General features: G+C 46.8%; 1 protein-coding gene across 3 annotated transcripts; it reads right to left on the bottom strand.

Moving 5' to 3' along the window:
- Positions 1-443: 443 nt before the first annotated feature.
- LOC147642309 (alpha-(1,4)-fucosyltransferase-like) lies at positions 444-20,503 on the bottom strand. Of its 3 annotated transcripts, none has more exons than XM_086805012.1 (4): positions 19,741-20,503; positions 1,368-1,541; positions 1,009-1,174; positions 444-888 (listed from the first exon to the last, which is right to left on the bottom strand). In XM_086805012.1, the coding sequence occupies exons 1-4, from the start codon at positions 20,245-20,247 to the stop codon at positions 605-607; spliced, it is 1,131 nt and encodes a 376-aa protein (XP_086661138.1). In that variant the 5' UTR covers positions 20,248-20,503; the 3' UTR covers positions 444-604. The 3 variants fall into 3 exon arrangements, with proteins under 3 accessions (XP_086661138.1, XP_086661147.1, XP_086661130.1); XM_086805021.1 differs by having other exon boundaries at positions 444-882; XM_086805004.1 differs by having other exon boundaries at positions 444-1,174.
- Between the last annotated feature and the right edge of the window lie 5,014 nt (positions 20,504-25,517).

Below are 25,517 nucleotides of genomic sequence, written 5' to 3'. Positions count from 1 at the left end.
CCTTGGTCAAAACTTCCTCTTTCCCATTAATTCAACCTAAGAGATCAACTTGTTCTCTACAATTACAAGGCAAGCTTCAATCACACAAAGCTCCACTAGTTTTGGTAATGGCAAGGGGTTTCCGGGGTGAGAGCAAGACTCCAGAAAAGGAGAGTCTTCTTTCCTCTTCTGCCCCTTACCATGAACACCAATATCTCAAAAATCACATTAAGTTGATAGACAATGACTTAAGGTACCACTTTGTGGAACTGCTTGAAACAAGGTAGGCCCATAAAAGCTTATTATATATTCAAAAGCTTGCAGCTTTCTCCCCTAACCTCTTGCCCTTGTGTGATTGTGTAGCTTAAAGCATTTGTACACTTCTATTACCTAGATTATTGTGAAGTTATAGTTTATCATGTTAACCCACCTGCTTAATCATCCTTTATACGATACTTAAGTTGTAGTTGCTTAAGATCATGAGATCAAAACCTTGTCAATTCCATCATGCATGGTGTAGCCTACATTTCATCACATCCCTACACCCCTTTGATATTCCCCAAGCATGTGAATGTACTGCATAGCTGTACAAAGACGTATACCCTTGTTCAAGCTTTTCTCTTAACTACAATGGTTGATAGCCTTTTCCTCCATATTTGCTAACAGCAGCACACAGCCTGCAAGGTAATGAATCAAGGCTAACAGCCCTAGTTTGATGATAATGCCCCATCACTCCACACCTTCTCCAAGCATGATATCCAGCATAGAGGACTGGATCAGCCGCCACTCTCTTTACATATGTGGCCAAGCTCTCTAATGTTTCAAATTTTGAGCCATCTATGATAGAATTTGGGGGTACTAAATCCCCAACATTTGCAGCACCAAAGTAAATGGGTATGGCCCCTGCGTCTAGGGCATAGAAAAGCTTCTCAGTAACATAGGACTCCATCATCGAGTTCTCAATAGCCAGAACAAACTTGTAATGTGACATGGCACAATGTAGGTGATATGCCCAGTATGCTTTATTACCCGAGCTTCTTCCACAGTCGGGATACAGTGTCAATATAGCATCTTGTCCGCCAACATTGTTTAAGCATTTGCCAAATGAATGGTGAGGCAGATAAGTGAGTAGTTTCCTTGCAAGTGATGATCTGGCGGCCACGCAGTGAGACGAAGACCAGTACACCAAAACATCCTGATTTAAAAAAAGAAATGCAAACAAGCTTCTGCTCAAGCGCGAAGATGATGTAGCATAACAAGTCAACCATCCACCTCTTCAACCAGTAGGCCTTGTGTTTTTAAGCAATTCTTGTGATTGAAGAGGCAAAATAACTAGCCTTGCCTAGATTTGATTTTAAGATTGAGTTAAAACGGTTTGTGAAACATACTTTTCTCTTGATTGAAGAGGTAAAGTAACTTCGATGAACGTGAAATGAAGCTCCTGCATATGTGGCTTGCACAGTGTCACCAGCATGATAGCTTATGAAAATGTCCTCATATCCTGGAGACTTTCTTCCTGGTTCCAGGTCCATGTAGACTCTCAAAGGCTCCCCGTGTTTCCTCTTTAAAAGAACGAACGACAGTCAACAATACTTAATACATCAAAGACCAGAACACAGGTTGAATGATAAATTAGAAGTATCCATACATGTACTACTGATTTTGCAATTTACCTGTCAAGACAAGACTTTGACAGACACTAGACAGATAATTGGTAAGTTGTACGATATCTTTCTATCAGTAACTGAAATTGCTACAAATTAATATCTATTTGCTTTTTGTTAACTAGAGGTGGGCAGGCAGGCAAGGGACCATCCCCAAACCCTCCAACAATATCCATGACAATTCCCTTCACTAGAGCCTTCATTCACCAATCATAACCAAGAGTACCGAAGTATTCTCCCTTAATCACATTGAAATTCAAGCATCAAAAAGAGACCCAAGTTTGTAAATCCAATCAACAAGCCTAAGTGAAGGCTCTCATAACCCTAAGGCATGCATGTATATATGTTTATACATATATGTATGTGTGTGTGTGTGTGTGTGTGTGTATACGTATATATGCATGTATATATACACACAATGTGTGTATACATATATGTCATGTGCATGCCCGTGCCATGGGTAATCTTCAGCATGAACTCGCTTAATCCTTGATTAGTGCAGTAGTTAGAACGGCATATAGGGTCTTCATCAGCATCATCATTAACATCATCAGCAGCATAAGCATTAGAACCATCATCGTAAGCATCAGCATCAAGACCATCAGCATCATCATCAGATTCAGCAGCAGCAACATCATCATCAGCACATGGAGGTTAAGGGCATCTGTCAGCTGGCTGTAGACAAAAGCTGTCGGTAGCCAGGAGAGGACCTAGCATGCAGGCGGCTGAGTGCCCAGCTACTGGCCAACAGCAGGGATTATAAAGCGCAGCATTTATATATATTAGAAAGGGGTTTTTGTCCAGCAGAGTTGGCCGTCAGCTGGATGCTGGCCGCCCAACACTCCAAACACATACATAAGCATAAATCATAATTCAGCAGTAAAGCAAGTCATTAGTTCATTATTCATTCATCTAGTAATCAGTAGAAGATATGTAGAAGAGCCACGGTCAACCCCTTGGGACTGACCAAAGCCCCAAATCATGTACAAACATTCAACTACCTTTTGCACCATATTAATACAAGAAAACCCTCACACCAAATACTCTCTTCTTCTTCTCTCTCCTCTGTCTTAATCATTCTTAATTAGCATCAATGTTCTTAATCAAGCTTAGGGCTTGGATCAGTACAGCAAGGTTTCCACGCATGCAACAATATATGTGTGTTGCCTTCAAAAGGAAGTGCAGCAGGATCCTCCCCAGTGACTATCTCGCTTGAAGGAGGGACAAATAACTCTTTGATTTCTGAATTGAAGACCGTGTCTGCCTCTCTACAGCACCACAATGGATGAAAGTCACACAGCATTCTCCCCGTAATCTTTACAAACCCTATCAAATGGCTCTATCTATAAGTGATCCTGACCTTGTATCATGTTGTATGTTCACAGAATGGTAACAGACGCTTGAAACCCTCACAATATGTCCAAGAAACACTAACAGACGCTGTGAAACCTCTCGAATAAGAGTGATGCCGACCTGAAATGTTCAAGAAACTAACAGACACTTCAGAAGTTCTTACCACCAACAGACGATGCTAACTTAATTTGTTAAAGAAACCCTCACAGATGGTTCAGTACCCTTTCCTAGAAGGAAATGCCAACCTAACTAGTTCCAAAAACCTTAAAAAAGCTCACATCTCGATTTTACAAAACCCTTGGTGACTTAAGCCTGAGACGCTGCTATAATCTGCTTCACAAACCTAAACTGATAAGAAAGCCTGCTTCACAAACAATAGCTAATTTGAAAGAAGAAAGCCTCAAAATGCCATAGCATCTGTTGTCTGTTTCTGCTAACCTGTTTAGAAAAGCCATAACCTTGCAAGCACTAACCTGTTCACGAAACACTAGCTGACATAAAAGGCTAAGAAGCTCCCATACATTCCTTACCTGCATGTGCAAACTTGTTCACGAAAACTCAAGTGTCATTTCTTGGTGGTCCAGGGCACCCTTCTAGTGGATACAACCAAGTCGCCATCCACCTGAACGACCATGCCAAGACAGCTTTCGTACACAATGGGGTACCTATGTCTACAATCAGATGCCCTTTGGGCTATGTAACGCCCCGGCCACCTTCCAAAGGCTCGTCGACAATATCTTCAAGGAGTACCTCCTCAGCTTTCTCCGCACTTTCATTGACAATTGTCTAATTTCATAGGCGCTCACCTCATTTCTAGGCTAGAGGCCTTTCCAGAACATCTCTCTCAGTAAGCTCAGGTTTTCGCCAAGTGTCGCTCCTCTCGGCTACGCCTCGACCCCTTCAAGTGTCATTTCTTGGTGGTCCAGGTGTAATATGCGGAAGGTTCGGAGAAGAATCGGTAACTTCAAAAACTCAGAATTCAGCACTCTTTTCGCGACGGAAATTAACGCACAAACTGAAAGGAGATGTGCAGAAAAATAGAGAGAGAAGGGGGAGATGGAGAGGACACAGTATTGGGTCCCAATTACCCTCTGTAGGGCCCCCACCACGGATGGTGTATTTGCTTTATTAGAATGATGTAAATCTGAAAACAAATACAGAATTCTTAACCTTTCTTGGCTGGGAAATCCTTGCCCTTGACCTTCAGAAGTCCACCCCTTTGCTTAGCAATCTCCTTGGCTTGTCTAGCCCTTGATTGGCTTGAGCTCTTGGTGAATACTGAGATGAATGATGGGATTGTGGACCTCTCCTATTTATACTACCCTACAGCAGCAGTCGGCCAGTATAGGACCAGGCGTCCAGCAGACAAATCCCACGACTGAGTAAATTCAGCATTAAATGCTCAAAAATCCTAATAAATGCTGCGTAAATTCCCTAGCAAGCTGGGGAGGCAGGCGCTTGCTTCTAGAAGGCTGGGCATAGCCTTTGCCCACAATCCATGGGCTGGGCAGCCTGTATGGGCTGCCCCATACTTGCCCTACAGCCCTATGAAGGCTGTAACCTCCTGAAAATAGCCTTATTCTTGCCTTAGGACTGTCCTACAGCCCTTCCATGGCTGGTGGATCCAGCCTGGGCCTTACTGGCCCCCATGGGGATAGTAAGCTCCGGGGTAGCCCTATGGGCTGGCCCCTTGTCCTAACCCTTATCTACTCAATGATCTGGCATCCGGTACCATACCAGATACACAGAACCACTGACATCATTCTAGAGGGAGACTCACAGCACGGACTGGCACTGTTTCATGTGCAGGACTGTGCACACCTGACCTTGGACTCATGTGCAGGACAATGCACACCTGACTTCGGACGATTGAGATGGATCCCTGGCTGACTCGTCCCGGACTGGACTCACATGGGACCAGAGGTCCTGCACCTTCTGTACAGAAATGTCTACGTGGCATCCAAGTGCGGGATGCACGTGACATCCCCTTCTGCTTAACTTGACGGAAGCTGCATAGCCTCCAAATAATCCGTCAATAACACCGGATAGTCTTCGAAGAACTCTTTGTCGATCCATACCGCTTCATGGGTTCCTCGGTCCTGAAACTTCGTGAGGAATTGTCGTAGTCTTCAGCCTAAGCCATGCTTGAAACGGTGCAGAAGGATCTGTTCTAGAACCATTACTTCTACTTCATCAACAATGTCTGGTTCCGCTTCATCTTTGACCTCTGAAGGGGGTGGACCTGCATATGGCTTTAACCAACTGACATGAAATACATCGTGCATAGTCCAACTCGGAGGTAGCTTTAACTGCATAGACACCTCATTAATCTTTTTCCGGATGGGAAATGGTCCGAAGCTCCTGAAAAACAACTTTGGGCATCGCTTGCCCACCTGTTTCAGTCTTTGCTTCATAATCCAAAGATAAACCCAATTTCCTTCCGAAAACTTCATATCCCTTCGGTCTTTATTGGCCTGTCGAGTGTAAACCTCTTGTGCTTTAGCCAATCTGTCCTTTACTGACTCTAAAATCTCCTGGTAAGACTCCGTCACTCTGTTCGCCTCCGGTAATGAAGACTAAGTCCTAGTTAACAACGACTGGAAAGGTCTTCCAAACGCTGCCTCATATGGAGTCCTACCAATAGCTGAAGAAAAAGAGTGATTCAAAACAGCTTGAACTAAAGGCAAAAACGATTCCCACTTACCTTGCTGATCGTGGACATAACACTTCAACACATCAAAGGCCAACTGGTTGTATATCTCTATCTGGCCATCTGTCTGTGGATGGAATGCACTGGAAAAATTCAGCTTAGTACCAAAATTATCAAACAATGCCCTCCAAAAATGACTGGTAAACTTGGCAACTCGGTCTAACACTATGGTTCTAGGAATCCCGCCAATTGGGTACCAATGCCGAATGAACAACTGGGCAACATCCTCGGCGGTTACATTGGCCCTACAAGGAATAAGCATAATAAATTTGCTAAACCTATCAACAATAGTTAAGCACTGCGTATTACGCTTACTCAGACTGGGAGGCAGATTTGTGACAAAGTCCATCGAAATGTCCTGGAAAGGACCCTCAAGAATTGGCAAGGGTTGTAACAACCCTATCTTCTTTCCACGAGGAGCTTTCACCTTTTGACAAATGTCACAGCGTTGTACATATGTAAACACATCACGCCTCATCTTTGGCCAATAGTCTTGCCGTTCTAATTTCTCCAGAGTCGAATTCATGCCAATGTGACCACCTGTAATGGCGTCATGGGCATCATGGAGAAGAGCTGGCTGGAATGACTTCATGACACATAGTCGGCCTTTGTAGAAAAGCCAACCATCGCGTGTCAGAAAATGGCATGGTCTTGTGGCATCCAATGCCTGTTCCCATTGAGTACCGAATTCCTCGGAATCCGCGTACGCGTGCTTCATGTCCTCTAGTCCTGTACCAACAAGGTCAAGTCTAGTGGTCTGAATCGTAGACACTTGTCCCTTCCTGCTCAAAGCATCGGCCACTGGATTGGCCTTTCTTGGAAGGTACTCAATCATATCACCGAACTGCTGGAATATCTTACTCCAACGGTGTTGTCGATCACCCCACTGTGCACTTGGCATCGTCTGAATCCAGCGCAATGCCTGATGGTGAGTGCGAACCTCGAAGTCACGGCCATACAGGAAATGTTTCCAATGTTTCAAGGCCTGTATAACTGCTAGGAGTTCACGATCATAGACTGAGTAGTTCTTTTCGACGGGCAGTAACTTTCGAGACATGTAAGCTACTGGATGACCATTCTGTTGCAATACACCTCCAATTGCGATGTTACTCGCATCGGTGATCACTTGAAATGGTTCGTCCCGCGAGGCAAGGGCTAAACAAGGCGCTTCTAATAAAGCCACTTTGAGGTTCTGGAATGCCTCCAACGCTCGTGGAGTCATCCGAATCTTTTGCCTTCTTGTTTTCACTCCCTTTAGCAGATCGGTGAGATCTGCCGAGAGATCCGAAAACTTGTCGATGTGGGTGGAATATGCCTGGCATATACCCACAAATGATCTAATGTCATAAGCTGTCTGAGGTACTTCCCAGTTAACAATCTCGGCCACTTTAGCCGGATCAAGTCGAATGCCTTCAGCACTAATTATATATCCCAAGTAATGCACCTGGAACAGATAAAATTCTGACTTCTTTTCATTGACATAGAACTCGTTGCTTTCCAGCAACTTAAGGACTTTCTCCACATCAATGTCATGCTGCTCAACTGTAGCTGAAAATATGAGTATGTCGTCCAGAAATATGAACACACACTTTCCAAGTGAACCCGTTCTGTCCGAAAGGCAGTCTTGGGGATGTCCCCCTCTACAATCCGTACCTGGTGGTACCCACTCTTTAAATCCAGTTTTGAGAACACCTTTGCTCCATTCAACCTCTCGAGAATATAGTCAATTCGAGGCATCGGGAATCTGCTCTTGATAGTTAGCTTGTTGAGTGCACGATAATCGACACACAACCGAAAAGACCCATCTTTCTTCTTGACAAACAAGATTGGTGCTGCAAATGGCGACACGCTGGGGCGGATGAAGCCAGCTTGCAACAATTCTTGGAGTTGGCGGTCCAACTCCGATTCCATTGCCTTAGAAAGGCGATACGAAAACTTGCTCGGGGGTTCCAGGACTGGGAGGAGGTCAATCCTGTGATCCTTCGGTCTGGACAGGGGGAGCTGGGAAGGGAGGCTATCCCGAAGAAAAATCTTTTGGAACTTTTCATGGAGAACGGAGTACTTCTCGGAAGCACTGGGCCACCGTCTGGGCTGTCTGGATGTAAATCATCGCACACTGTGCGCCTTTCCTGACTGCTCGCTTAGCCTGCAAGTGGCTTATGAGCGGAAAGTTCGGAATACTTGGCTCACACTTAATGGTCACCGGGGTGTTTGACACATTTCGATTGATCTGGAACGTGTGCTTGTTCCACTTGACATCAGGAAGAAACTTGTGAAACCAGTGGATACCCAAAATTATGTCTGCTCCTACAAGAGGGGTAACCATAAAGTCCCGCACAAACTCTATGCCCTGAATCACTAACTTAGCACCTAGAGCTTCATACTTGACGCTCGTTGTCATACCTGTGCTAAAATCCTCAACCTGTTTGTCAATCGGAGTCAGCTCGAAACGGGCACGCCTAGCGGCCTGTTCCGTGACCACATCCTCCGTGCTGCCGCTGTCAAACAAGACGACGACTCTTTGGCCACCTATGTAGCCAAAGGACTTGAGCAATTCGTTGCGCTCATACTCCTGGTCATGGGCGCCCTTCTGCTTATCTTGGAGCTCCCGGCTAATAGTTGCTCCAACTGAAGCACCGGAGTTTGAAGAACCAGAGTTAGCGGCTGGGGTCTGTGTGGGAGCTGAGCTCACCACGGAAGCTGTGGAGGCGACGGCAGCCTTTGGAGGCTTCTTCGGACAATCCCGAGAAGTATGTCCTTTTGTATGACAAAAGAAACATCTATCCTCCTCCTTGTACTGAGAAAGCTCCTCAGCACTCAACTTGCCACCTGTCTTGCCTGCCTCCGCTTTCTGGTCTGGAGTAAGCTTAGACGCATTGTTCGAGTTCTTGTAGCCAGAGGCTCCCGGGCTCTGTCCTGGGGAAGACCCCGTCTGGTTCTGGCTTTTGCCCCCCAAGGCATAAGCCCTGGGAGAGGCCGGCTGGGAAGTCTTGGGCTTGCCACCATTGTGTTTCATTTCTGCACTCTGCGCAAGCAAGAGTGCGTCCTCAAAGGTGGCTGGCCTAAACATACGCACCTCCCATTGGATTTGCGTGTCCAGGCCATACAAAAACTGCCCTTTCTTGTCCGTATCAAATAAGCCTAATTGCAGACATAAAGTCAAAATTTTATTGGCAAACTGAAGGACTGGTTGCGCGTTCTGACGCGCTCCCCTGAACTCGTCTTCGAGTCGCTCAAGGTAGTGGGGCGGTAGAAACCGCTGCTTAAGGTCACGGACGAGCTCGTCCCACACATAAGCTGCCATACCTGCTCTGGTGTGGGCATGAGCCCACTGAGTCCACCAAGGAATGGCCTCACCTTCCAAGTACCAACTGGCTAAGATCACTTTGTCAGTATCTGTTTTTCTAATTGCGGCAAAGTAAGCTTCAAATTGATGTAACCATGAATAAAGAGTTGTGGGATCGAGTTTACCATTATACTTACTGAAATTCATTTTCTCGGGAAAATGATTCGAGGGCGCCGCCGGTGTCAATCTGGCGTCCAAAGCTCTGAGGTAACGCTCGTGTTCCACGCGTCGCATGGCGTCGTCTTCTCGTTGTCGGATCTCCAATGCACACATCTGCAACTCAAGCAAGGAACTTGGCTGCGGCTGTGACCCCGCGAGAGGGTCCCTGTGACGAGGATCTGGTATCTGGGATACGAAAGAAGAGAGAGGAGGAGATGGAAAACGTGACGCTGGAGAGCGGGAACGCTCCTCCAGAGCCAAGATCCGCGCCTTCTGCTCATCCAACTTGGCTGTCTGTTCTGCGAGTGCTCGCATCATCTGCTGGAACATGTCTGTGACACTCAAGCCGGGTGCCCTAGCTGGGCTGCCTGGTACACTCTGGTCCCAAGGTTCTGGGTCTCTCTCGTCGCCGAAGCTCACCATAGTAGGAAAATGCAATTCCTTTCCGGAACGCAATCTAACCATCCACTATCTCTGTGGGAGACTTCCGGAGGCTTCCGGAGGCTAAAAACCAACCGTCCTTCGAGGGACAGGAGTCACTCCGAAAGGGGTAGTCCACCGGCGTCTAAAAACCAACCACACAAGCAAGAAAAAAATTTCTGGTTTTCTTTGCTGAATCTTTGTCCTTGAAGTAGGCTCTGATACCACTGTAATATGCGGAAGGTTCGGAGAAGAATCGGTAACTTCAAAAACTCAGAATTCAGCACTCTTTTCGCGACCGAAATTAACGCACAAACTGAAAGGAGATGTGCAGAAAAATAGAGAGAGAAGGGGGAGATGGAGAGGACACAGTATTGGGTCCCAATTACCCTCTGTAGGGCCCCCACCACGGATGGTGTATTTGCTTTATTAAAATGATGTAAATCTGAAAACAAATACAGAATTCTTGACCTTTCTTGGCTAGGAAATCCCTGCCCTTGACCTTCAGAAGTCCACCCCTTTGCTTAGCAATCTCCTTGGCTTGTCTAGCCCTTGATTGGCTTGAGCTCTTGGTGAATACTGAGATGAATGATGGGATTGTGGACCTCTCCTATTTGTACTACCCTACAGCAACAGTCGGCCAGTATAGGACCAGGCGTCCAGCAGACAAATCACACGACTGAGTAAATTCAGCATTAAATGCTCAAAAAAATCCTAATAAATGCTGCGTAAATTCCCTAGCAAGCTGGGGAGGCAGGCGCTTGCTTCTAGAAGGCTGGGCATAGCCTTTGCCCACAATCCATGGGCTGGGCAGCCTGTATGGGCTGCCCCATACTTGCCCTACAGCCCTATGAAGGCTGTAACCTCCTGAAAATAGCCTTATTCTTGCCTTAGGACTGTCCTACAGCCCTTCCATGGCTGGTGGATCCAGCCTGGGCCTTACTGGCCCCCATGGGGATGGTTTCACACCATTCCCATGCCCATACTAAGCTCCGGGGTAGCCCTATGGGCTGGCCCCTTGTCCTAACCCTTATCTACTCAATGATCTTGCATCCGGTACCATACCAGATACACAAAACCACTGACATCATTCTAGAGGGAGACTCACAGCACGGACTGGCACTGTTTCATGTGCAGGACTGTGCACACCTGACCTTGGACTCATGTGCAGGACAATGCACACCTGACTTCGGACGATTGAGATGGATCCCTGGCTGACTCGTCCCGGACTGGGCTCACATGGGACCAGTTCACCATCCCAGGTCTTGCACCTTCTGTACAGAAATGTCTACGTGGCATCCAAGTGCGGGGTGCACGTGACACCAGGGCACCCTTCTAGGTCACATCATCTCCGAAGGCTTGGCTCCCGACCCTTATAAAATCGTTGCAATCCTTCGCCTTCCTCCTCCAATCAGCCTCAAAGAAACCCAGGTCTTTGTCAGACACACCGGCTATCATCGTCATTTCATCAACATGTATGCCAATGTGGCCCTCCCACTCTACCCGCCTAGTCAAGCCACCCACCATCTTCCAGTGGTCTGACCCAGCCTCTACCGTCTTCTCCTACCTTTAAAAACGCCTCACCGAGGCCCCCATTCTCATCCCACCCGACTAAACAACCATCTTCCATGTCCATGCAGATGCAAGCCTCCCTACTATGGGCGCGGTCCTTACTCAACCTAGTGCGGAACACAAGATGGACAGACCAATCTACTATGCCAGCCGCCTCCTCACAACCGCTAACAAAACTACACCACAACTGAGCGGGAAGGCCTGGCTATAGTCTATGCTTTCCAAAAGTTCCGCCACTCTCTTGGGCTCCCACTTCATCGTCATCTCGGACCACCATGCTCTCAAGTATCTTCTCAATAAACCCCACGTGGCAGGTCGTATTTGGTGGTGGTTACTACTCTTCCAAGAATTCGACTTTGAGATCCTCCTTCGACCGGCGGGCAAACATCACATCATGGCGGACCACCTTTCCTGCATCAACACTGGGGAGCTAGCAACAGGTATTGATGATGACCTTTCAAATAGTGTCCTTTTCAAAGTTGATGCTACCCCGCACTGGTCTGGGGATGTCCTTGCTTTGCTTTCCAGAGAACACTTTCCAGTTGGCGCTAGCCCCAAGGACAAGCACCGGCTTCTGGTAAAGACTCGGCCAACCCTTCCAAATCATAGCTAGCCAACTCTACAAGGCTAGTCATGATGGTGTTTTGCGTAGGTGCCTCAGTCCTCATGAAGTACTCCACCTTGTCGAAGATGACCACTCCAGCCCTGGTGGCTGTCACTATCCCAACCACATCACGAACGCACTTTTGTTCCACCATGGCCTATGGTGGCCCACCATGTTCAAAGATTCTATTCAGTTTGCCAAATCTTGTGATACTTGCCAACAGTGTGGGCCCAAACCCACCCGTCAATCTCACCGGCCTCTCCAGATATCTCTCGCTTGGTCTCCATTCAAGAAATGGGGTCTTGATTTCATGGGACCCATCGACCCAGTGGCACACCCGAGCCAGTGCAAATACATTCTCATCACCACCGATTATGTGACCAAGTGGGCGGAAACCCAAGCCACCAAGGATTGCACGGCCAATACAGTGGCTCTGTTCATATATGAGCACATCCTTGTCCGCTTTGGTTGCCCCTTGGAAGTTATCAGTGGACAAAGGCTCCCTCAGTCCACTTCGTCAACGAAGTCATCACCACCTTACCGAGCAGCTATAAGATCTTCCACCGCAAGTCATGTGCTTATTACCCCCGGGCCAATGGCCAGGCAGAAAGCACCCACCAACAAAGTGCTCTGTCACTTACTCCGCAAGATGTGCCATCAACACCCCAGTCTCACTGGTCAGAGGCCCTCCTCAGCACTTTGTGGGCTTACAGAACCACCTTCAAAGCCACAACCCGCCACAGTCCTTTTCAACTGGTCCACGGTTTGGAGGTCGTTCTACCCTTTGAATTCAACCAAGGGTCCTACCGGGTAGGGTCCTAGCGGCTAGGGACTGTTAGAAGTCATCTCCTGTCTATATGTATACACCAGGGCCTCTGTTGTGGGTGTGCCCGCCCTGTATAAGGTGTTTTATCATTTTTCCTCACTCCCCGTATTTTTCCCTATTTTTCCCATTTTTTCCAGTGGTGTGGAGGGATGCCAGAGGTTGGCAGGAGCAGCTATGGCTGGCCGACTGTCCCATCTGCAGTCTTGTGGCTGGCCGACTGCCCAGACATCAGTCGTGGAGTATCTCACTGCTGGCCGACTGGATGTCTGCAGTCGTGGAGGGCCACCAGTGCTGGCCGACTGCTCACATGGGGCATATAAATAGGCCCCATGCCCCCACCACTTCCTCATTCAGTTTTCTGCGGGATCTTGTGTATAGAGAAGAGTTTACACACCTATCTCTTTGTGTTTCTTGTGCTGTCTATTTTCTGCATTCTACTTGCTCTTGTCTACCCAAGTTTGGTTGTCATTTCCGCTGCATATTCTGACATGGTATCAGAGCCCTAGGCTCGTGATAGATCTTGGGAGTTTTTCTGAGCAAGAGGGGGATTGTTAGGTTGCTGATTGGTGGACTGTTTTGGGCTGATTGAGAAGAGAAGGTGCAAGAGGAAGGCGGGCTAAGGTGCTGGACAGCCACTTGCAGGTTTTACAGATTTTTTTTTCCCACCCACCCACCCTTTCACGTTACTCCCCGCGATGGCAGATTTACTAGAGATGGCTGAGAAGCACGTGAAGATTCCGACTCTCCCCACCATCCCAGTGGATCGTCAGTTGGACGGGTCCAATTACGGCATCTGGAAGGTCATGATGAAGTCTGTGCTAGAGTCATATGACCTTGCTGATTTTATCATCATCGGGGTTCCACGGCCGGAAGCAGAGGAAGGGGAGTTACTGTCGACGAGGAAGGACCGAGAGGCACAGGCACACATATGGGATCGTGTCATCGCCATGGTCCGGTCATTTATTTTCCTCAACTGCACACCACAAGTGATCAATCATGTAAAGCACATGACGCTGGCGAGAGGCATATGGGAGCACTTGGCTTCTTTGTATAACAGGGTATCACCCATGAAACGGATCTCCTTGGAAGTGCAAATGCGGGTTATGAACCCTACAAAGTCCTCGACGATGCGGAAACACATTAACAAGCTGCAGGCCCTTCAGCAGGAAGTCCTACAAGCTGGGAAAGAGATATCATCAAAAGACATGGCCATCACTTTGCTGTCCCACTTGCCTGCTCAGTATTCTGCTTTCTATTCCTCATTGATTACGAGTGGCAGGCTCAGCACCATTACCTAGGAGGAGCTTGTGCCAATGGTCTTGGACCAGGAGGAACGTTTCACGAACCCTCCTCACAGCGAAGGTTCGGAGGCCTTAACTGGCCAACAGTCGAAAGGCCGGAATAACAACAAGGACAAAGGGAAGGCTTCACCGGAGAAGTCTTCTGAGAAGAAGCCTGATTCAGAACGAGAGAAGCTAAAGGCCGAAAGATCCTGTAATGATTGTGGCGAGAAAGGCCACTATTGGAGGAAGTGCCCTAAGCGGACAGGGAAGAGTGCTGATTCCTCAGCCTCAGCTGCAAAGACTCCGGCATTTGTGCACTTAGAGATGGTGGACTCCGACGATTCATCATCTTCGAGCGAGGAGGCAGTTGGCTTCACCGCGAAGGATACCCGGGAATGGATTCTTGACAGTGGTGCTTCCAGGCACATGACTCCATCTCGTGACTTCTTTCTGGATCTGAAACGGCAGTCAGGTCGCATCTTTATTGGCGACAACTCCACTATTCCGATACATAGTGAGGGCTGGATGGAGATTATTCCCGACGGCAAGGGGGGCAAGCATGCTTCCCGTGTTCTTTATGTCCCTGCTCTGGGTTTTCATCTTCTGTCAGTGCATGAAGTATGCAAGACTGGCTTTCAGGTGGAATTTGAGGAGCATTCAGTTGCTCTACGGGACCGTGAGACTGGCTAGGTTGTTTGGGAAGGCGGTGTGGAGAATGGTATCTACAAGCTCTCTGCACTCTCCTCGTTGACAGGTTCTCAGGTCGGAGATTTGTGGCACTTTCGTTTTGGCCACTTAAATGTGGATGCATTGAGGCAAGCTTTTCAAGACCAGATGGTGGTTGGCTTGCCAGATGTTGGTAGTAGGCAAGGGCGCTGCAGTTCTTGCATACGTGGTAAGCAGCACAGGGAATCCTTTCCGAAGCAGGCTTCCAGGCGGGCTTCGAAACCATTGGAGTTGATTCACGTTGACTTGTGTGGACCTCAGCAGATACCATCTTTGGGAGGATCTCTCTACTTTATGCTGCTTGTTGATGATTGTACTAGATTCACGTGGGTCTACTTTCTTTCCCAGAAGGACCAAGCTTTTGCTCGGTTCAAGGATTGGCACGTGATGGTGGAGAAAGAGTCTGGATTTCAGGTCAAGACTCTCAGGGCTGATAAAGGAGGTGAATTCTCCTCGACTGTATTTCTCAGATTTTGCGCAGATCATGGCATCAAAAGGGAACTCGCCAATACTGGATCGCCTTCAGGGAATGGGAGTTGTCGAACGCAAGAACAGGACTGTGGTGGAGATGGCGAGGACCATGCTGGAGCATCGTGATCTTCCTCGTCCACTTTGGGGAGAAGCTGTGGCAACGGCTATCCATATCTTCAACCGATCTCCGACGACTTCAGTACCCCATATGACTCCATTTGAGGCATACTTTGGCACGAAACCTGATGTCTCGCACTTCCGTGTCTTGGGAGTGACGCGTATGTACATATTCCGAAGAAGCAGAGGGGGAAGCTTGACTCCAAGTCCCGCAAGCTTGTATTTGTGGGGTATAACTCTCTTTCCAAGGGATACAGGTTGTATGATCCAGATAGGAACGAGATTGTTGTCAGCCGGGATGTGGTCTTTGACGAGCATGTTCCAGTATCCACTGTCGAGGAGCCGCCACTTCTTGGAGATCCGAAGGATTCTGATGATGATTCCCAGACCATCATTCCAGTTGATCGACCTCAGTCACTACAGGAGGTTGAGCCCGCAGCTGGAGTAGAGCCCCCGCGATCACAGGAGGCTCCACGATCTATTCGAGTACCTAGGTGGTTGTTAGACACCCTTCGGGAGTCATGTGTCACGGAGCTACCCTCCGAGTGGACCACAGAGGACGGCCCTCGAAGATCACATAGAGTCCGAGATAAAAGCAACACAGCGGAGCTTCTTCAAGTGAACTATGCTTTGATGTCTCGTATCATGCGGGACAAAGAGCCCACTTCCGTAAAGGAAGCCCTTTCACAAGATACTTGGAGGAAAGCCATGCAGGTGGAACTTGATGCCATCGAGAAGAACAACACTTGGGAGTTGGTACCGAGGCCGTCGAAGCGGTCAGTCATTGGTGTCAAATGGGTCTTTAAGACCAAATATGTGTATGATGGGTCGGTGGACAAACACAAAGCCAGACTTGTGGCTAAAGGTTATGCTCAGCGGCCAGGCATCGACTACGAGGATACCTTTGCACCGACAACACGGATGTCCACAATTCGGACCGTTCTTGCCCTTACTTCTTCTCAGAGGTGGCCCGTGTATCAAATGGATGTAAAATCTGCGTTCCTTAATGGTGACCTGCAGGAGGAGGTGTATATTGAACAGCCTCCAAGCTTCATTGTTCCAAGATCTGAAGGGATGGTTTACAGGTTACGTAAGGCCTTGTATGGTCTTAAGTAGGCTCCCAGGGCTTGGAATCAGAAGATTGATTCCTTCTTTATTCGGACTGGATTTCAGAGATCGGTTGCAGATCCGAACCTGTATCTCTTTCGGGAACGCGGCATGGTCACGCTTATCATCCTTTATGTGGATGATCTCATTCTCACTGGCGGTCATGTGGAGCACATTAGAGTGACGAAGGCTGCCTTGTCAAAGGAGTTTGAGATGACCGACTTAGGCTTACTCCACTTCTTTTTGGGATTGGAGATCTGGCACACCCAGAGGGGGTTTTTCGTCTCTCAACAGCGGTATGTTCATGAGTTGCTTGGGCCTTTGGGATGGAGAACTGCAAACCTATTACTTCGCCGATGGACCCGAACACAAAGTTAACAGTTACTAATCCTTGTGAGCCAGTTGATGCCTCGTAGTACCGGAAGTTGGTTGGTTCATTGATCTGGTTGCTGAACACCAGATTGGACTTGAGCTTCTCCGTGGGGCTGTTGAGCTCTTTTATGCAGACGTCATTGAAGACTCATTGGGACGCAGGATTGCGGATCTTGCGGTATCTGCAGAGTACGAAGGATCTAGGACTCTTTTACACAGGAGGGGATGGAGTCAGGCTCCAAGGTTGGAGTGACTCAGATTGGGGAGGAGATCCAGACACGAGGAGATCTACTTCAGGATACAGTTTCACTCTCGGCTCAGGAGCAGTTTCTTGGAGCAGCAAGAGGCAACCAACTATTGCCCTTTCTTCGACAGAGGCAGAGTACCGGGCTGCTTGTGGTGCTGCTTGTGAGGTTGTATGGCCTACGGAGGCTGCTAGGCGAGATTGGGTTTCCACAGAAGGAGCCCACAGTCATCCAGTGCGATAACCAGAGTTGTATAGCTATTGCTCGGAACCCGGTCTTCCATGCCCGGACCAAGCATATAGAGATACAGTATCACTCTGTACGTGAGAAGATCTTGGCTGGTGACATCTTGCTACTTTATTGTTCGACGGAGGACAATGCGGCGGACCTCTTCATGAAGTCTCTACCTCAGGCTACGCTCAGGCGGCACTCCAGCTCCCTTGGGTTGGTTTCACAGCCAGGAGCTGAGAGGGGGTGTTAGAAGTCATCTCCTGTCTATATGTATACACCAGGGCCTTTGTTGTGGGTGTGCCCGCCCTGTATAAGGTGTTTTATCATTTTTCCTCACTCCCCGTATTTTTCCCTATTTTTCCCATTTTTTCCAGTGGTGTGGAGGGATGTCAGAGGTTGGCAGGAGCACCTAGTGGCTGGCCGACTGTCCCATCTGCAGTCTTGTGGCTGGCCGACTGCCCAGACATCAGTCATGGAGCATCTCACTGCTGGCCGACTGGATGTATGCAGTCGTGGGCTTCATGTATTGCTGGCCGACTGCTCATGCAGTCGTGGAGGGCCACCAGTGCTGGCTGACTGCTCACATGGGGCATATAAATAGGCCCCATGCCCCCACCACTTCCTCATTCAGTTTTCTGCGGGATCTTGTGTATAGAGAAGAGTTTACACACCTATCTCTCTGTGTTTCTTGTGCTGTCTATTTTCTGCATTCTACTTGCTCTTGTCTACCCAAGTTTGGTTGTCATTTCCGCTGCATATTCTGACAGGGACATCCCGCTAGGATTACACTACCCACACTGCTTCAGTGCTCCGTCTGACCACCCTAAACGAAACCCGGGCATTGGCAAACCAGGCTTTGGAGGTGGAACAAAACAGACAGAAGGCGTGGCATGACCGCCATCTTAGGAAGCCCGAGTTTTAGGAAGGCCAACTTGTCTTGGTGTACGAAGCCCATTATTTGAAACAAGCAAAGAAGCTCGTCCCGGCTTGGGAAGGACCATTTCTCCTCCACCAAATTCTTCCTCATGGCACCGTGCAACTCCGCACCTTGGATGGCCTACTTCTCCCATTGGTCAACGGCTTCAAGATCAAGGCTTATAAGTTATCGCCCCGAAGCCCCCTTGAAGCCTTTCCATCACCATAGCCCACCTCCTTTCCCCACCCCCCCAAAGAAAAAAAACATGAAAAAGAAGCAGAAAACGAAGAGAGCATCTCCAACTACTTTCCAACCATGCTCTGGTTCGTCTTCCACCCCCCGCTCCCCCCCTTCTCCACCCGTCCACCAACCCTTCCTCTTGGTTCATCTGCTCAATTCACCCCCTGCTTCATCCGTCGTGGTTCATCCGCCGTCCCTTCTTTGTGGTGACCGGCTCATGCAGACAACATCCTCTCTCATCTCGTCTGATTCGGACAAACCCCTCGTCTGACATCCCCCACCCCCTTGTCGACTCAACCAAACCCCCAACCCTTGTCAACTCGGACAGCCCCACCCACCCCCTCACAACTCGTCCGCCCCTCTTGACTCACCCAAACCCACCCCCTTTCGACCCGACCCACCCCCACTCCCCTCTCCAATCGGACAACCCAAACCCCTCCCCCCTCTTTGGTACGTCCGCCAAACCCCCCCTCTCCACTTGTCTGCCAACCCCCCTTCTGTCTTTGGTTCCACTCCTGTCTGCCAGCCCCTGGTTCATCCACCACTTCCACTCACTCGTCCGACAGCCCCTCTTCACACTCGTCTGTAGCCCCTCCCTCTCTTGGACCATCTGCACCCCCCCCTCTCTCCGCTCGTCAGCCCCCCTCCTTATCTCCACTTGTTCGCCCCCGTTGGACCGTTCGACAGCCCCCCTTCACGACTCGCCCACAAAACACTCCCCGACACCCCAGTCCACCCCCTCACGACTCGTCGCCAACCCCACCCCTCCCTCTCGACTCGGATTACTCCTGCCCCCTTGTCGATTGTCCACCAGCCCAACCCTCCTTCTGGACTCGGACACACACCCCCCTCCCTCCCCCACAAAACACTCCCCGACACCCCAGTCCACCCCCTCACGACTCGTCGCCAACCCCACCCCTCCCTCTCGACTCGGATTACTCCCTCCCCCTTGTCGATCATCCGCCAGCCCAACCCTCCTTCTGGACTCGGACCCCCCCCCCCCCCCCCCCCCCCCGGGCGGGGCATCTAGGATCGTCCACCAGCTTCCCCCTTTCCACTCAACTCGTCAAAGAGCCACTCAAACCAACCGCCTCACGACTCGTCTTCCCCTTGACCCATCCTCACAACTTCCAAGTTAGAACAGTCGTGGCGGCATCATTATTTCCTACTCATGCACCTAAGGCAACCTTATGACCTTACCATATGCTTACATGGCTTCTTTGGACAATACAACATTGGCATTCTTGGGATTCATGGCAACACCTCGGTATCAGCATTTCCTCTTGAGTGCATACACATGTATACATTATGTCAACTTGGTTGCACTTCCTCGACATCCCTATTCTATAACTGAGAGGCAAGCAATAAACAGAAAGGAAATTTAGTTCATGTCACCTACCTTGCGAGGTGGATTTGAGGTCTCAAAGAGTACAGCATCAGGGTTATCGGCCAGCACCTTAGACTTGGTCCATATGCAAGTTAGACCACATCCACAGCTGTAAAGGTTCTCAAGATTGTTTGGCAGCCATCTCCATTCCTTCACAAGGACAGCTACATGCTGCAATTGCATGGACGCGCATGAGATTGCATTTGGGTCCTGCAAGCTGGGGTTAGGCAAGGTAAGGCTAGGTGTTTCTTTCTCTCTGAATTGAGCACAGCCCGCATGGGCATCCCACTGCTTGTATGCGTCAAAGAGATTGGTGAAGCTTTGATTCAGGGTTAGGCCATCTTCATATGACAGGAATGTGGGCACTGCAGATCTGTCATTTAAATGCAACACATCACGCAGATCAGGCGAGCTGAGAAGGCAAACGAAGAGGATTGCGAATATCGCAGCAAAGCGGAGCCATGATCGCTTCACAAATCTTCTGAAAGAAGCGACTGGGTTTCTCCACCAGGCCCGCATAGCGCAGAAAGCAAACAGAGGCTTTCTGTTTTCTGCGTAGTTGCTTTCCTTGGTGAAGCATTCCCGACTTGCTTTTTGCTGCGTCTTGCTTCTCCTTAGCTTCCTTACGCGCGGATCAATTCTTCGAGCAAGAAGAGCTGCTTAGAGCTTCTTGCCGCCCTACGAGGAGAGATCGATGTACTAAGATTAAGTACTCGTGTAGTATTATTCCGTACACACTCCGCCCATTGCAAGTGGCGTCTCTTGAAAAGATTAATCATCTAGATCCTTAGAAAAAGGATGAATTTCAATAATAATCTCTTCTTTCAATCTAACCTCTTGGCTTGATGAGCTAGAGAATGAGCATTGATATTTTCATGATTTTTAATTTAGTAAAAATAATGGTTAATTCTTTTTAGCTTGATTATGAGTAGGAAAATTTACATTAACTCATTCTAAATTGAAAGAGGAATATACTAACAATTTTAGAAATGAGGAATGGTTAATTTAGTTTAATCAAGGAAAATAATCATAATTATGCTTATAATTATACTAAGTATACATAATTTAATTTTAAGTCTAAAAGAAGAGTTTCTATCATATTTTCGTTACAAGTTTTCATTCAACTAGAAAATTGAATATTATCAGTAATTGCTGGCAAAACTTTTTAGAAAAAAAGATAAATCTTAATTTTATGCATATTTTGAATAAAGCAAAAAGAGGAATTCCTATCATATTCTAGGTTTAGATATTTTATACAAAAAGAATGATTTTTATCATATTCATGAAAAATACTTTTTTAGTATTTATGCATAATTATTTAATTAAGAGAAAGGAGAAAATTTTTGATAAATTTATTTTATGCATAAGAATTTAGATGTAAAAAAAGGAATTCCCATGACATTCGGGATTCAAACATTTAAATGTTAAAAGAGAAATTTTTGGCATATTCCAAAATATGGCTATTTTTACTTATTTAAAAAGAGAAATTTTCATTGTATTTAAGTAGAAAAAGATCTAAATTAATTTTGATATTAAAAGAAGAGTTTTCACCATAATTTCACGTAGGAAATTAGGGTATACTAATGTTGAAGATTAAATTGATGAAAAGAATATTTTAAGATATTTATATATGGATAAATCAACAAAATGATATATACTTAAAATTGGATTATTGAAAGAAGAGTATTTTTATAAAATCTCGTTATTCTCATATAGAACTATTTCTTTAATTCTATTGTGGCTAGGAAGGAATGAATTTCATAAAGTTAGAATTTTTCTTACGGTTGGAAGTCACCATTAACTTATATGAAGAAAATCCTTAGGAATCAAAGTTAGAAGTAAACCGAATAATTTTTTGTTAGACCACGATCATGAGAATGGTGGCCAGTAAATTACTTGCCCATCTCTTGAATCTGAATCAATCAAAAACCTCGTGATCAATTTCAAATCTTCGATACAAAGAATAGACTACTCATTGAATTAGAGAAGTTTTCCTTTTAACCGAAATCACCAAGATTTAAGTTAGAAATTCAACGAAATTGATGGGTAGATTACCCTGATGCGAGACTAGTGATTCTCATTAAGAAAATCTGAATTGTGGGAAAAAGGGTTTTGTGGAATCAAAACCGGGAATTCTACTTGCATAGAAACTCTACTTTTTTTTAAAGGATAGTTTTACACCAGAATGCTGGAGGAAGCATTTGGTTGTGATTTAACTAAGGAGAGATTCGTTGCAACAGCTGGCGGGGAGTCGTCAAGGGACGTCGCTCGCGGCAAAGCCTACCAAGGTCTTGGCCAGCCTCGGTATGGTTAAAATGGTGCGCTTCCGATACGATGGGCGAGGATCGACGAAGCGGTCCCTGAGTGAAGTGCTAGGACACCTAAGTAGGATCCTAGAGGATTCTGACCAGGTGATGCATGGGCTCACGGTTGCTACGACACCCATGCGTATGTCAAGAAAGATATGGATGAACTAGAAAGGAATTATTTTTGTGAATTGGATTTTGATATTGGATCTCGTTGGTTGACCAGCTGGTCTTCAACGGATAGTCCGGATGATAATTTTTGTAAAACAATGGACTAGATATTTTGCAGGATTATGATCAGTAGTACTATGGTTTCATTGAAAGATTGTTTTAAAAACAGCCGAATCTGTTAAAAATACAATTTCATATTGGGTGTGTAAGTGGTGTGTCTACCTTGAAATTTGCTTGAAGCACCGACTAGGGGGACCTGGAAACTCTTTTCCTCGGTACTTGGGACAAAATATAACCAAATTTTTATATAAAGGAATCCCACCAATACAGTGGTTGGGCAGTTGGCTAACCCATGGGCCGGTTGGTTGGATCGAGGCATTCTTGCGATACAGATAGATATGATCAAGTTACGTTAGTTAGATTAAGTCTTAGGAAGACCCTTGTTCTGTGGGAAGGAATCAGCGGGCGGATGTGCCTCGCTTAAGGGGGGGGGGGAAGCGATGAGTCTATGGACCAAGTGCAAGTCCCTTCCTTGATCTGACCATGTGACTTACGGGTTCGATCGAATCAGTTTGGTTAGTTAAGACCTTGACCCGTTAGATAAATCTCCCGTTAGATGATTTCCCTGGTGGAATCGCGCGTGCCTTCCGGGCGAGGGAAGTTTTTCTCGGTTCCGATTCCGGGGGAACTACCAGTCTAGTCTCTTGTCTGGACATCCGTGTGGGTGAAGACAGCATTCAATACTCGCTGGGCATCAGGAGTTCACAGTCATACCATTTGGATTGACTAATCCAGGTACTACCAGATCAGAATCAAGGAACAAGACATCTCGAAGACAGCATTCAATACTCGCTAGGCATTATGAGTTCACAGTCATGCCATTTGGATTGACTAATGTCCCAACAACGTTTAACCGTCTCCTCATGCAAGATATTCCCAGAGAATACTTGGGCGATTTGTTCTTGTCTTCTTTGATGACATCTTGGTATACTCAAAGAATGCTGCAGATCATGAAGATCATGTGCGCAAGGTCCTGGAAATGCTAAAGGAAGCACCAACTCTTTGCAAAAAAGATCAAGTGTTCTGTCTCTGTTGACTAGATGGAATACTTGGGATTCATAGTGTCTAAAGATGGGATTTCTCCTGACCCCGCAAAAATCCAAGAAATCGTAGATTGGTCAGAGCCCAAGACAGTGAAAGCAATTAGAGGATTCTTGGGATTAACCGAATGGTATAGAATCTTTATACCCAGCTATGCTCAGATAGCATCCCCTTTAACTAACCTTCTCAAGAAGAGTACCCTATTTCAATGGACTACTATGTGTTAGAGTACCTTTGATAAGCTGAAGACAGTCCTACCAATCATGTCCGTAAGTTGCCTCATTTTTCTAAACCTTTTAAGGTAGTTACTGATGCAAGTGGTTTTGCCTCAGGCAGTGCTCTTATGCAGGAAGGTCATGTAGTAGCCTATAAATCCAGAGAGCTCAGAACACATGAGAGAAATTATGATGTCCATGACTTGGAGTTACTCTCAGTAGTTTAGGCTCTGAAGTTGTGGAGACATTTTTTTTTGGGATAGAGATTCACCTTGATGAGACAGATCATCAAAGTCTGAAGAAGTGGATCTTCACCCAAAGAGATCTCAACATACGTCAAAGAAGATGGATGCAGACCCTGCAAAAATTCAATTTTGAAATTATCAGCCAACGAGAGAAAATGTGGTAGCTGATGCGCTCAGTAGAAAAGCCTCCTTGCTTGCAATAACATTGGTGTCAAATCCATTGATCAAACGAAGCAAGGGAGAGAATCATGTAGGACAAATTCTTTGCCCCTATGGCTACCCTTCTCATGCAAGAAAGCAAGACTCCTCAAGAAATGAGTTGAGTTCTTGGGTATAAATTGGATGAAGGATGCATGTATTATAATAATCGCCTATGCATTCCCAATGATGAGGGAATAAAGGGTAAGATTCTGAGAGAAGCCCATGATAGCCTGATAGCTGGACATCCAGGGTTCATAAAAACCTACATGTCTGTGAAGAAAAGCTTCTTATGGCCAGGACTCAAAAAGGATGTACTTGATCATGTGCGGCAACGCTTTATGTGTTAGAGAGTCAAGGCAGAGAGAGTCAAGATGCCAGGAAATCTACAGCCCCTAGACATTCCACATATGAAGTGGGAATGTATCAGTATGGATTTTGTCGCTCGACTAGCTTTAGTGCAATAAGGTTACAACTCCATTTTTGTGGTAGTTGACAGACTAACCAAAGTTGCCCATTTGATTCCAGTGAAAGAAACCTACACTGCAGTGGATGTTGCCACAATTTTTCTGAAGGAGATCTTCAGATTGCATGGCTTACACAGGAGGATAGTAAGTGACAGAGATCCTAAGTTCACATCAAGATTCTGGACTGCATTCTTCGAAGCAATAGAAACTTTCTTGAATCTCAGTACAGCCTATCACCCCGATACAGATGGCCAGACTGAAAGATTGAATAAGGTAATAGAAGATATCCTTCGGCCATGCTGTGGGGCAGGGAACCCAAGAAGTGGTTAAGCCATTTGCACCTGGTTGAGTTTGCTTACAATGCTTCTTATCATCATCGAAGCATCGGGATGAGCCCTTTCAAAGCTCTGTATGGACAAGGTTGCCTTACACCATTGACTTGGTCGGACCCATTGATCAGGGTGTCGAGATGTCCGGACAGATGCTTGATGACATGGACCAGCAAATGCAGTCAATCCGTAAAGATATTAAGGCTGCCCTAGGATAAGCAAAAGCAGTATGCTGATAAAAAGAGATCAAAGAGAGTATTTGAAGAATCAGATACGGTCTTCATTCGAGTACGACCCAAAAGAAGTTCCTTATCTTTAGGGAAGTATAAGAAGCTCTCTCCCAAATATTGTGGACCGTATACTGTTATAAATAAAGTAGGAGATTTAGCTTATAAACTTATTCTGCCTCCCCATCTCAAGGTAAATAATGTATTCCATGTTAGTTTGCTTAAGAAGTATGTACCCCAGCCCGAGTCACGGGTGATGATGAACAATTGATTTCTCCGACTCAAATCTAGATGGTACTCTAACTTGAAGAAATCCTTGACGTTCAAGAGAAGGTTCTCAGGAGCAGAGTCCTCAGAGAATTTTTGGTCAAGTGGAAGTTCTTCCCTTTAGAAGACGCCACTTGGGAGAAAGAAGAAGAGTTGGTAAAAGATTACCCTTACTTTGCGAGATGAGGACATCTCACGTTTTTTAAGTAGGAGAGGATGTAAGATTCCTCCTCAGCCTGAATAATGAATAAGCTTTTACCTCA

The sequence above is a fragment of the Cibotium barometz genome, chromosome 1 (genome assembly GCF_041138505.1).
Source record: "Cibotium barometz isolate CiBa-2024 chromosome 1, ASM4113850v1, whole genome shotgun sequence".
In the NCBI taxonomy this organism is placed as follows: Eukaryota; Viridiplantae; Streptophyta; class Polypodiopsida; order Cyatheales; family Cibotiaceae; genus Cibotium; species Cibotium barometz.
This window is presented reverse-complemented; position numbering and strand designations above follow the sequence as displayed.

What these genes read in the sequence shown, in the direction of transcription:
- LOC147642309 (XM_086805004.1), bottom strand. Translation starts at nt 20,247, where the DNA reads ATGCGGGCCTGGTGGAGAAACCCAGTCGCTTCTTTCAGAAGATTTGTG. An exon ending in CCTCAAATCCACCTCGCAAG is followed by an intron (nt 1,542 to 19,740) that starts GTAGGTGACATG and finishes GTTCTTTTAAAG; the next exon opens with AGGAAACACGGGGAGCCTTT. An exon ending in CCTCTTCAATCAAGAGAAAA is followed by an intron (nt 1,175 to 1,367) that starts GTATGTTTCACA and finishes TTTTTAAATCAG; the next exon opens with GATGTTTTGGTGTACTGGTC.